This window comes from Arvicanthis niloticus, unplaced genomic scaffold (genome assembly GCF_011762505.2).
Source record: "Arvicanthis niloticus isolate mArvNil1 unplaced genomic scaffold, mArvNil1.pat.X pat_scaffold_1693_arrow_ctg1, whole genome shotgun sequence".
Classification (NCBI taxonomy): domain Eukaryota; kingdom Metazoa; phylum Chordata; class Mammalia; order Rodentia; family Muridae; genus Arvicanthis; species Arvicanthis niloticus.
The window spans coordinates 1-14077 of NW_023045616.1; the positions used below are offsets into that span (position 1 = coordinate 1).

The 14077-nt window shown below is 35.7% G+C and overlaps 1 protein-coding gene across 1 annotated transcript; it reads right to left on the reverse strand.

The window, feature by feature from the left end:
- Positions 1-116: 116 nt before the first annotated feature.
- LOC117701661 (60S ribosomal export protein NMD3-like) lies at positions 117-13060 on the reverse strand. Its single transcript, XM_034493210.2, has 6 exons — positions 12935-13060; positions 11907-11997; positions 7120-7198; positions 6071-6167; positions 2730-2847; positions 117-1228 (listed from the first exon to the last, which is right to left on the reverse strand). The coding sequence occupies exons 1-6, from the start codon at positions 13058-13060 to the stop codon at positions 987-989; spliced, it is 753 nt and encodes a 250-aa protein (XP_034349101.2). The 3' UTR covers positions 117-986.
- Positions 13061-14077: the final 1017 nt, after the last annotated feature.

Sequence of the window (14077 nt, forward strand, 5' to 3'; positions counted from 1 at the left end):
AAAATTAAAAACTTACTCATCATCTTAAACACTCTCCATAACATATTTTAGTTTACCAAAATGTAGATGCCCTTTTAATCAAGAGAAAATACAATAAATGAAGTCAAATGGCATTATAAACTAACAGTAATAGAGATCCAGAAGGTAGCAAATTCTACAAAATATGGGCACTTTCAAGTTAACAAGTTAGTATCATAACAAGACAGGAAGGCATTATTACTGAAGATTTAAGAATTATAATATTCATATAAATTTAATGTGTGCTCCCTACCTAGATACTAGTCTGAACCAACCTTAAACCTTCTAAGACAAAAAAAAGGCACCTATTCCTAGACCAAATGTAGTTCTCATAGTGATAATCTGATTAACTCAAAAGGGTCTCTATGATGTACAAATAAATATCTATGGATGATTTCATATTTAGTAATGATCTGAAAGTCAAGAGATTGTCCACTTGGTTCTCCTCTAACAAAATGAAGGGGAAACATGACTTTTTCTTTTTAATTAAAAAAAGAAAAAGAAAAAGGCCTTTTCCCAATACAAAAAGAAAAAAATTAACTTATTAGACTGTAGTCCAGCAACCTTACCACAATGAGTCCATTATAATTTTATTTTAATTTTTTGTGAGACAGGGTGTCAGTCTGGTATTAGACATGTAGACCAGGCCGGCCTCAAAACTCAGAGCACCAAATGCCTCTACCTCCTGAGTACTGAGGTTAACAGGATGCACTACCACACCCTGCTACGATGGCTCCATTTTAGAAAAATTATATTTCTTTGTGTGTGTGTGTGTGTGTATGACAGGGGACGTTGGCACATGCCATATTACACAGCACACATCTGGAGGTCAGAGGAAAACTTTGTAATGTGGATCCCAGGGATTCGATTCAGGTCATCAGATGTCACTTTTACCTGCTGAGTGATCTCTTCTGGCCCCTCACTAACTTCATGGGTGTTTTACTGTAGCTGGTCTCCACATTTTATAATTACCAACAATTAAAAGCCAAAAATGTTTTTAAAAGAACTGAAATGATATTGCCACAAAATGAGTAAAAGAGGATAGATCGATGGATGCTGCTTACCTTTTTTGATATCACCCCAGCCCCCGCACTCCGCTTCAGATCTCTGACTATGCTGCATTCTATGACAATAAACTCTTCGAGCTGCTTAGGATGGCATAAACTATTGAAAGGATGACTCCAGAAAGTGTTTCCATCAATATCTGCAACTAAAATAAGGAGAACACTCAGAATAAGATAACTGACAAATTTCCAAGTCATCTAATGTGTTAACATTAGATTTAGATAACAAGCAGGAAGTAACTGGACAAGAACTAAAGTCACTCTAAGTCATCACTGATCTCCACACATGAGCTCCAAACCTCCCATGGCACAAGGGAAATGCCAGGTGTCAAAAAAATTTACATCTTATTTTGTCCCTATAATCTGAATGCCCTGTGACACTCAATCTGTTTTATGGTGATTTCATTTGCTGGAATTTTATGGCAGAAAGTTATTAGTCACTCTGGGTTGTAAGACACAGAGCCTACTTTTGTCTAACAGATAAGAATGCCCTTTTCAAAGATAGTTGTTATATCTAGGTTGGGTAGTGGGCTACACCTCTGACTGAACAATACCAAACTTATAAAGCCTATGATTAACATTTTTTTAAAAAATGTATAAATGCAAAAAGGAAAAGGGGCATGGGATAGGGGTTTTCTAAGGGGGGGGGGTGAGGAAAGGGGAAAGGGGATGGCATCTGAAGTGTAAATAAAAAAAAAAAAAAGAATGCCCTTTTCAGCATTCTGCAGATAGTTATTATTACTGCAAATAGACCTTAGCTGATGATATAATCAATGAGTTTCTGAAAAATAGCAAAATAACAGAAAATTGATAAGAAACAAGAAAAAGATGAAGGAAAACAATGCCAAAACTATCACTACGCAGGCTTCCTTTCTGAAAAAATTTATATAAAGATATCCTAAAAATGACCCATAATAATGATAAAAGGTTAAAATTCTAATTTAAACTACGTATCCCAATGAGTCACAGCTCAAATGTCCCCGAATTTAAAATAGCTGTTTAAAAACTAAAACTTGCAGGCTAGACATATAGTTTAACAACAGAATCCCTGCCTAACAGGTACAGGGCTCTGGGTTCAATGCTTGTGCACAGGCACACAAACATTTGGCAAAAGACGTAGTGACAAAAATTGAATGAAGTTGAAATTTTTCATAAAAATGAAAGGAACAAAAGTATGAAATATCTAAAAGTTCACAAAATTGTTTCTTTAAACGAGAAAGAATATGCTTTATAATTCTAATATTTTTAAAGTACTAAACTTTACCTATTAGTCTTCCAAAATATTATTATCAAGAATGACATTTGCAACTGGACGTGCAGCTTATTTAGAAAATGCATGCCTAGTAACCACCAGGCCTTGGGCTCAATTTCCAGTACTATGTAACTGGGTATCATGGCGTACCTGTGATCCCAGTTCTGGGGAGATAGAGGGAAGACAGTCAGGAACTGAAGATCATCCTTGAATATATAGATAGTTCAAGGGCAGCCTAGGCTACATGATACCCTGTCTCCATTAAAAAAAAAAAAAAAAAAAAAAAAAAGAGGGTGGACACTAAACAACATAAATGCCTAGAGTGATTACTGTTTATCATAAAGCCAAAATTGTCAAAATTTTGTTCCAAAGCTAAATTTAGTTCCAAACCTTACCTTGTAGGGTGTTTGGGTCTATGAGATGGATGGCACTAGTTACTCGAATACAAATACATATCTGGCTCATATTTCCAAGGCTCTGTGCGAGTTTTGGTGATAAACAGACAACATTATCCTAAGCAAAAAGAAATAACATCTAAAATTAAGGATAATTCTAAATTAGCAACCTCTGATAAACACTCATTAATAAACCTGATAAAACCATTCTTGCGCAACCAAACTGTCTGTCTGTCTGTCTGTCTGTCTGAATGTATGTAGAATTACCAAGCCTCATGATTCAGCCTACAGGATGCTACTACCATGCTTAGCTCCACAACATTATATTTCATTCTTGGGCCAACAAATGACCTGTAGATTAAGAACTTTATGGTTTCTCTACACACTTTCACATTCTTAAGATGGGCCTATTTGTCTTACCTGAAATGTTTTTAAGAATCTGTTTTATAATCAGCCTTCCACATCCATGTGTTTGTTAAATTCATTTCAATTTAATTGTACCATGAATACTTGTCATTCTGTATGTTAATATAGTATGTATTCTAATCAACGTTCCTTGTGACTGACTTTTCTTTTGATCCTCACAAAACCAAATTTCAATGAAAAACATGTTTCTCTTAAAATAGCTAAATGAGTGTGTAATTAAAGATCAAAGATTTAATGACTGAAAAAGTCACATCTACATGTAGAATTTTCAATAAAAAATACTTCATAGTCCAACAAGGTTACTTGTATGTTTCTTAACTCTATTAAAAGATACAAGTAGCTGAGCATAATGGTATACACCTCTAATCCCATACTTGGGAGGCAAAGCCAGAGAATCTCTGAGTTGCAATCCATCAAATATTTAAGAATGAGACCTTAACAACAGAAAATAAATTTAAAGAAAAAATGATCTTCGTCATAAAGCTGTATTTGTGCACATTCAAGGCTTTTCCACTGAGGTGGACTATATATGAACACCTACTCCAACTTTTGGTTTTAAACCCAGAGCTCCCCAAAAAAAAAAAAATATATATATATATATATATATAAAATCAGCTTTCCATATCCATGTGTTCCATACCCACTAATTCACCCAACTGTGGATCAATTTTGTTTTTATTAAGCACTGCATCTGTACTAAACAGGTAAAGTCCTTTTGTTTCCCTTAAAAATACAGATTAACTAATAACCATTTACATAGCATATATAACATATGCTATGCTATATATTAGGTTTAAGTATTCTATAAGTAACATATACTGCACAATTTTATGAGGAATTTGTACATCCCTGGAGTTTAGCATCTACAGGGACTCTTAATTACCTACACATGCCACAATACTATATCTCCTTTCATTGTACTTAATAATATACAGGCCTAAATATGCTGTCATACCTAAATTTATTATCCAGGCTTCTACTGTTTTTAAATGAGGACTGGCAAAAAGTGGAACTCAGATAACTACTTTTGGCTAGAACAGCTAGGTCATTTGTTTTAATATTATCATCCACATCCATGCATACATCACGTACATATACAAAACTCTTACCCACACAGATTCCAAAGTGTGTGTGTGTGTGTGTGTGTGTGTGTGTGTGTGTGTGTGTGTGTGTGTTGGCAGACACCATGTAAGAAGTGCTACAGTAGGCAAGCGAGCTCCCTGGAAACACTTGCTAGGCTATAACGGTGCACTCTGGAAAGGTATGGCCCTAGAGACTTCATCCCAGGACTGCTTCTTGCTACTGATATGATTCTCATGTTTGTTATTGCCACACTCCTCATTTATTTGGCTTGGTGTGAATGGACACTGGGAGATTCTCACTGCCTGTAGCCTGGTGTGATTACTTCCTGGGAAATAGCCCACTCTGTTGGACAAGTACCCTGCAGAACAACATGAGGATCAAAATTCTTGAGATAATACTGTTTAGATGAATTAATGATTATATAGAATTCCTGATTTAAGTAATTTTAGGAAGTTAAGCTTAATATAAATAATCTTGGCAAGTTAGGATAGTTGATAGAAAGTTTATAAAGTCAGAATCAACAACAAAATGTGCTCCTTCCTCACAGAACGGCAAGAGCTGCATGAGTTAGAGAAAGGAGTACAGTGAGCCTTCATGCACTACAAGCACATAATTGTAGTAGCAAGAAAAAGAGGCTTGGGACAAGTTAATATCAAAGAAAGCATTGACCCTAGGTTGAGTCTGAGTTCCTTGGTCTTGTGATCTATGGATGTGGTTTTAGGAGTACACCATGAAACAGAAAGGTTATGAATAAAGAATAAACAATTCTATTATGAGTTTAAGAACAGAGAACAGATGATTAGCCAGTCTAGCTGATCAAGAATGTCAAAAATAGGTGACCTGTTCGTTAGCATAGATAGAAACTTTGGCCTGCTTAAACTTTGTTAATCTATAACAAAAGAATTATTGCTTTTGGAATTACAATGAGCTTGTAGAATGATAGATAGAATTGTTTAGATATAAGTTTCCAAAAAATACATACTCAACAATCCTGTTGTAATTTCCTCTCGTGTGACAATTTTAAATCTGATTTTCTGATTTTTAAGAACGTTTTTGTAGTGATTGTCTTTAAAAATGTGTAACTTGTGGCTATAAGGTAATTTTCTTACATAAAGAAATTTTGTGTTAAGGGGTATGAAAGGGTTAAGAGAAAAACTAAAACAATGGAGCCTGCCATTCAAACACTCTGTATGTGTAAAATTTCCCTTTTCTTTTTCTCTAAATGCTGGCTGCCATAGGCAGCAGCCCCTTCCTCCCCTGGTCAGTTGCTATCAGGACCAACCTGTCAGCTGCTTTCAGTACTGACCCTAGTCACCAATGCCACAACTCACTGTCAGACTCAGTTTACCTGTGGTGTCAAAGCTGGCCTTTGAAAGTCTCTCTCAGTCTCTCTCTCTCTTTTCTCTCTCTCTCTCTCTCTCTCTCTCTCTCTGTGTGTGTGTGTGTGTGTGTGTGTGTGTGTGTGTGTAAATGAATGTTCATGCACGTGTGCATATTGGTCAGAGGAGAACATTACAGAGTTGCTTCTCTCCTCCTCTTACATGGGTTCCAGGAGTCCAACTGAAGTTGTCAGGTTAGCGTGCCAAGTACTTGATGAAGGCTGACCCATCTCACCAACCCAATCTTCTCATCATAATACACCAAAATAAAGCGCATTCCAATTCATAGTTATAAACGCATATTTTGAATCTTTTTAGCAAAGTTACTTTGAGAATGTCAGAAATCATTCAAAGAAGTTATTCTTAATGTTTAGCCAGCCAATAGAAAACCAAGAGCAATAAATTACTTATTCTCTTATAAATAAGGATTAATTACATGAAAAAAAAAAGTACCTTGCATATTGGAACAATTTCCACAGAAAAAGTACTCTTGTAATTGTATGTGTTACTATGAATATCCTGGGAGATCAATCTTTGTGATGCTTTGTACCTATTAAGAAAAAAATTTTATCAATAAAAAGGGACAGGTCTGGACTTATATAAACTTGGTTTTAGCCAATCAAAGTTCAATGCCTTCAAACAGCTTCCTAGTGGTGCGGTTAGCTTTAATTGTCAACTTGATATAACCTAGATATCATTGATATCAAGGTTATATCATTATATCAAGGTTATAACCTTGATATAACCTTGATATCACCTGAGAAGGACCTTCTACAGTCCAGAAAAGGATTGTATGAACATATCTGTAGAAAAACATCTTAAGTAAATTGATGGGAGAAGACCCAGCCCCAAACTGTTTAAAGTAGAGAAATCTAGCTGAGCATAAACAAGCAGGCAGGTGAGCGGGCATGTAAACATTAATTAATCTCTGCCCTTGGATATGATGTGACTCGCTGATTTGATTACTCCATGATGGTAGACTGTAACAACTGTAAGCCTAACAAAACAAACCCTTACCTCCTCTAAGCAGCTTTCTGTCAGGCTGTTTTTAATCACAGCAACAGTCATGAAACTAGTACACAGGCCAAAGCTGAATTTTATCCATATTGGAAACCTTCTTCAAAATGATTATACTCTAAGCCACACTAATGCACCTCCTGGGTCTTTGTTCCTGATAATCTTATCTTTCAATATATAAACTCTTTTAACATAAACTCAACTTACAAATATTTCTCCCATTTTGAGGCCTAGCTCTTCTACTCATCTCTATGGTTCAGCAGTACAGTGCCTATTACTATGGAGTTAGGTTGAGCTACCAAAAGATTCAGCAGCACTCTTTGGCTGATATAAAATGGATAACTCAATGCTTCATGATTGTTTAACTATGCATACTAAAATTTTAATTGTAACAATGTCTATTATCTAAGCCTGAAGAACAGATATGACCTTTACATCTCCTGTTCCCATATCCTTGGACTTACAAATTTAGGTTCACAACATACCTACAGGGAACTGTACCCTGAAGAAACTCCACCATCTTCTGAGCATGTTGTTTTGAAGAATAATAAAAATCCAGACCATCTAAAACAAATAATAAAAAGTTATGCAAAACAAGGTTTTTCTCCATATGACCACATCACAAAAAATAGTTTAGGAATATCATAACCAAAATAGTTTAGGAATATCAATTAAGACTTGTTTGGCAAAAAGGCAGACAAAACCAGATAAAATAAATGTTAACAAATAAAAACAAGATTCATACTAATTCACAAGAACAAAATTCAAGGCCAAGAGAGAAAAGGAAAAGAATAGTTTATGTAATAAATAATCTGTCAAGAAAATGACAAATATTCACCTAGTTGATATGTATGAAAAAAAATTACATACTGAGACTGAACATAGTAGTCACTGGACAGCAGTTGGAGAGCAGTACCTATCCCAGTGCAGTATCATTCAACACTATCAACAAAGGAACAGCCAAATGCAAATCGACCGCTAAGAAGTACTTATGAGATACCTAAATAAGAACTCCATTTATCCATAAAAGGTATAACAATACAAAGAAAAATAAACAAATGCACAGGACACAAAATTAAGACAGCATAAGACTAGCATAAAAGTGTAAATTCATGCAAACTTCAGATTGCAGAAATAGGCTATTACATTTAATCAACAGAACTTAACTATTATTGGCATTTTTTAACAGAGAAAAATAGTTCTGCAATCCCCAGAAAAAAAGATGAATTTAGGCACTTCACACCAATTCAAGAGTTAAGACCTATGAGTTAAAATTGTAAAGCACCTGAAAAATAGGATATTTTTGTACCCTTAACTGCCTAGAAGAGGTTTAGACCAAATGAGTCACTTAGAACACTCTTCAACCTGTGTGTACAGTATATTCCTGGTTCCCAACTTTGTCAGCTATCACACATGCTGAGGTAAGCTTTGGTGATATAGCTAACCTTGAGTTATTTCTACTCCCGTAAGTAACCTCAATAAAATAAAATGGTTCTTCAAGTTGGACTTTGGAGGTGTATGTAACTTTTGGTCTGTAGTAGAATTCCTATCTGGGGTTAGTAGATGTATGGGGTTGCATCTCCCACACTCTCAGGAAAGCTTTTTATCACTCAGCAGCTAAACCTCATCAAACTTGAAACACATTGGGGCTGGAGAGATGTCTAAGCAGTTTTAGAGCCTCTTGCAGAGGACCTGAATTCAGTTCCTAGACCAACATAGCAGCTCACAACCCTTTGTGACTCTAATTCCAGGGGTATCTAATGTCTTCTTCTGGCCTTTGTGGGCACTGCACACACAATGTATTTACATACATGCAGGCAAGACATTCATACATATAGAAAATACATTTAAAAGAAAACAAGAAATAAATGTTTGCAATATAAAGTAACAACATTTAGAAAAGGAGGAGACAGTCTAGGAGAAAACAACAGCAATCATACAAGCAATACATTTATATGGAGAATATGCCTCATATCATTAGTCCTTAGTGCAGTGGAAAAGCCACAGGAAGATTCCATTACAGACTTCTCTCTACAATGTCTATAAACAAGGATGGTAAGCAACTAAAGTACAGAATCTGGGACCTTTCAACACTTCTGTCAGGAATGTAAAAAGACTACAGCCATTTGAAAATATACTATGGCAGTTTCTCAAACATAATCAACAACATAAATTTTCCATATAACTCAGCACCTCTGCCTTTAAGTATAGCCTCAAAGACAGAGGTCAAAAGATGCCTAAAGATGACAGGTGTTACCTAATTCCACAATGTGACATATGGCCAAACAAACAAAATTACATACATAAATAAATGTAATGAAAAATTATTCAAGAGAACTATCTGAAAGAGATCAATGTCTTAAAGAGAAATGAAATGACTTATGCCTGGGAGATGCCTAACAAAATGGCTTAATGGGTTCTTCAAAAGCACAGTTAATAAAACACTGAAGAAAAAAAGGCAAACTTTGTAACTTTCTCCAGTTAACTGATAACAAAACTGGACAGATTACATAAACACATTTATTATACATGTCAGCATATGTCAATTAGAAACCTCAACAACTGCTCACACACAAAGTCCCAGGACTAAGAATGAAGCAGGAGCACTGAGAGTGCAGGATAGCCTTGGGCTGCAGAAACCCTGTTTTTCAACACATATAGGTCTACATGTTTTTATGTACTTTGAGAGGGTATGGAGTGCAGTGCTAGTGAGCCTTTGTTTTGCTGTTTTTCTGAGAGAAAGAGCATCAAGTTGGAGGGCAGTATCTGGGAAGAGTTGAGAGACAGAATATGAATAAAATATATTGCACAAAAATTATTTTAAAAATTTAAAAAATAAGAGAAAAGGAAAAGAAAAGGAAACTTCAACAAATACTATATATTTGTAGCTGGAAGGTAACCAACATCCTAAAAACACATAGAAAACTAGGCAAAATAGATGACAACAGATGACTCACATTAGAAACAAAAAGATTAAGATGCATAAGAAGACTATTAGCCCTCATTACTAACCAAGAGGTAGAGATTAAAACAATCCACCATTATCTTGTCCAAAATTTTAAAAGGCCAACACAGTTCTTAACCACTACCAGCAAGTGTCTGGACAACTAAAACCTTACCAGTGCTGAGAAAGTGCAGTAGCACTTTGTAGGATATCAAAATTTATATTTGTATTCTCTTGTGCAGTAATTCTAATTCCTTCAATCAATTCCCAAGAATTAAATCACTTCCTTAGAAAAATTACTACACATACACAAAGACGAATATATCAATAATTATTCAGTGCTATTCTTGGTAAAAACTAACTATAAATCCATTAATAAAGATATCAATTTATATATCCAATGACTAAAGACTATCAGACAGCAATTAAATAATTAAATGGAACTATATGCATTGTTGGTAAATGTTTTCCAAATGTGTTAAAATTAAATCAAAGCCATGGAACACTACATGAGAACAACTACTTAGAACTTTCAAGATGTATTTTGTTTTAAGGAAATACATTATTTTTAGATGGCAGGTAGATAAAGATAAAGTAGGGGAGGGGCTCTTTATTTACACATGCTTTGAATTTTTAAATTCTTAAATACATTCTTTGTTTCTATTAGTGAGTGTGTGTGTGTGTGTGTGTGTGTGTGTGTGTTTGTATTTATGCAAAGAAAGCATTAGACTCTCTGGAGCTAGAATTACAGGTAGATTTTGAACCACTGAAAATAGGTGCTTGGAGCCAAACTCCAGTCCTCTAAAAAACAACCAGCTCTTAGCTGCTGAGTCATCTCTCCAGCTCCAATTATTATTTTTGTTTGCGTTACAAATATACAAGCTAAGGAGAATACTCACTTAAGTCAAAAAGTAGTAAAATTAGTAAAGAAAACAGACTTTAGTTGAAAGAAGGGTTGTTATACCTGCAGCACTGGGGTTTGACAGTAATTTAAAAAAATGTATGCAGTCTTTTGACAACAAAGCATTCTGTGGGAATAATTTCTCCCATGGTCCTTAACTAGAATACAAATGTGTTCCCTGCCTCGTGCCTCCTTTTTTTCTTTTAAAAAACACTCTCCTGTTGCCCAGACAGGCTTATATAGAGGATGCTTCAAATGCTTGCTCCTCCTGCCTCCAACTCCCAAGTGCCAAAACTACAGGCATGCAAAACCACACCCAGCTTTGAGTTTCTGTATCCACACACTTTTGCCTAGAAATTAGCCAATAAATAAACTAATACACAAGATATCATTAAACTGTCTCATGATGGAGACAACCCTATGCCTACCAGTAATACACTCAACCTAGAGGCATAGATCAAGTTTCTCACATAACTGTTTTCTCATTTAAGGGATTTGGCCATTTTCTCACAGTCACCACCAGTAAATCTGTATTTTAAAAAGTGACTTAGGAAAACAACTCGACTAACAATAACAAACAGTATCCAAAACCTATTGTTAGCAGGAGCCTTGCGTTTGCTTCAGGATACTTGTATTTTAAATTGTTCATTTCAGAACTATGGATGACATCTCTATCAACTACATATGTAAGTATGTTGCACTACAATGACTGCTACTGGCCTACAGTGTCACTCAGAGGCAGTCATGCAAAGCCCACGTGCCAATTCCCACCACCATCAAACACACCAAACAAAAGACAGTTTTAAAATTCTATTCAGACATTTCATTATATTCATCCCTCCCCATTTTCTGACTTCACACTGAATTCTATTTATCACAAATAACTCTCAGTATAAGATACAAAGAAACAGTACTTCTAATTAGAGCAATTTTCCCCATACAAAACAGGGTTTTCATGAATTTCTTGTAGTATTTTATAACACATTAATGGAGTCACTTGGCTTATTCTTTAAGTAGCAAGACAGAAACAAAGAGAGCAAGAATTAATATTAATATATCATTATATTCTAAGCACAAAGAATGGCAAACGCTTATTAATAAGTGAAGTGGGATAAAAGAACATCAGGAAGAGGGGCAGAAGGGATGTAGGGAAAACAAGGGACAGTTCTAGATATGAACTATCCAGCTAACAGAAGAAAATTTAATCCCTGAGTTAGAATAGCTAGCTATACTTCAAATATTATCCACGTGTGGACAGTCACCACCACTGGACAGTGCAGACAGAAAATTAACACTGCTTTCTTCTTATACACACATTTGTATGAATATCTTTAAAGAATTTTTATAACCATTTCAGCTTCTGAGAAAGATAATTTTGAATAACTGAAAGAAAAATTTGATACTGATTCTTTTACATTTGAACTCACCATGAATCTCCTTGATACGTAGTGTATTCTGATGCATTCCATATTTCAGAATCAACTGTTCCAGATAGTAGAAAGTTTTCTTGTGCAGAGTCTAAATATCCATACATTATAGAATAAATTACATGCCAAAAAAGCATTTAGAAATATAGTATAAATACATATATCATCTACAGATACAGAGCATTGATTTTTAAACAAAACAATCTTTTAAAATTAACAAAAACATAAAATAGTAATGTGTTTCCAAAACTGAATGTTCTGCTTATGTGTGGGGAGTGACAGAAGGCGGCTATCATCCTTGCAGCCATCTTGAGCCATATAACCTGACAAAAGACTGGATTACAACCTACAACAGCGGAGCACACTCTGATAACATCTTGTTTTAGATATCCAGGATTTTCCCTTGGGTGTGTGAGACTTAAAAGTGTGTGACTTAAGGACGTGACTTAGAGATCAGATTTAGAGACAAGACCTAAGGGCATGACTTAAAGGCGTAACTTAAAGGTGTGGCTTAGAAGTGAGACATATAAAAGGAGAGAGGCAGACAGAAGAAATTATTAAGTATTAGGCACTTGGAGACTTGAGACTAGAACTTGGAACTGGAAACTTGGAACTTGGAACTTGGAGACACTAGGGACTAGGAACTCAAGACGTGGGACTTGGAGAAAAGAAGAGAGACTGAAGAATAAACGGGATTGAATCACTGTCTGTCTGGTCTCCATTCCTCACTCACTCTCTTGCTGAACCCTGACCGGCAGACCAGAGCAGCTCAGGGAAGTGCCAGCTCTAACAACTTAGCCCCCAAGGCTTTTGGTAGTGCAGATCCCAACATTGACAGAGCGGCCCCGGGACATTTTGGGGCCCCCAAACGTGTGATCGCAACATTTTTGGCGCCCAACGTGGGGCAGCTCGGGCCACAACACTTATGCATAAAGGACTTAGGGAACTGAGAAGATTTTATTGGCTATTGAAAATGGACAGTGATAAAATTCAAGATTCAGGATTCACTCATCATGTGTTTTCAGTACCTTCTGCCTGACTTGGATCACAGCCTTCCAGAAATCCTTAGCTTCTACTCTATGGCAGTCTCCACACATTTGGGACTGAACAACATAATCCACCACAAACACCTGCTGCAGGATAGCACCATTCATCACCTGGAAAAAAAAGCAATTGCACTCCTTCACTCCTGGTTGTTCAATAGTGAATATTTTAATTTAAAAAAAATTAGTAATTAAAATGTTTTCTATGAATGCATTAAGAACATCAATAAGTCAAAATTAAAATTATAAAACTAAGTTATACTACATAATTGGGGTAGAGGGAAGGGTTCAACCAAGTATTAAACATGGGCCCTCGTGCATGTTGATCAAGCTCTCTACCCCTGAGCCATACCCTCCAGTGGTTACACTGTTTAAAGAAAGGGACATGGGGAATTCCTAAGATTAAATTATCTTTTTTTAAGTTTACCTCATGAAAAAGTGATTGTGAACATACTTTTTTAATAATGTAGAAGTAGGAATGTGGTTTGATTGTACAGTGCTTGTTTCTCGTGTTTGAAGCCTTGGGTTTGATTCTCCCCACCACACAAAGCCAGGCATGCTGGCACACACCTATAATTCCAATACTTGGGAAGTAGAAGCAGGATGATCAAAAATTCAAAATCACTCTCCACTATTTACTGAGTTTAAGAACTAGATCTAAAAACTATTTTTAAGTTGTATACACATGTATATGATATATATGTATACATGTATGCTGATGTGACAAAGGTTCAGTTCCCTGTACCATCAGAGCAGCTGACCAACACGTGACTCCTGTTCTAGATGCTTCCATGCCCGTGGGTACCAGACATACATGTTGCGTACAAATATACATGCAAGTAAGACACTCACATACTTGCAATGAAAGTAAATTAAACCAGGAGAGATAATGATTGCTGATTAATGATAGAAACAGCAGAATTGTCACAGGATGCTTGCAGAGCCCAGTATCTATAACCAGAGGGTCAGTGCTTCCAAAGGGAAAGCTTCTCCTTATTTTCAGCTGGTTGAATAAAATTTAAGTTAATATTGCTGTCATCAATATGTACACATACATCTTTTATTACTCGCCTTGTGAAAATACCAATAGTTGAGATTAGTGAGTTAAAATATGTGATCATTAAAAAC

Excerpts from the sequence above, each read along its gene's own strand:
- LOC117701661 (XM_034493210.2), bottom strand. The coding sequence starts at position 13,060 with ATGAATGGTGCTATCCTGCAGCAGGTGTTTGTGGTGGATTATGTTGTT. Across the intron at positions 6,168-7,119 it reads CAGGGTACAGTTCCCTGTAG|GTACAAAGCATCACAAAGAT; the intron begins GTATGTTGTGAA and ends TTTTCTTAATAG. Across the intron at positions 2,848-6,070 it reads AAATTGTTCCAATATGCAAG|GATAATGTTGTCTGTTTATC; the intron begins GTACTTTTTTTT and ends CTTTTTGCTTAG.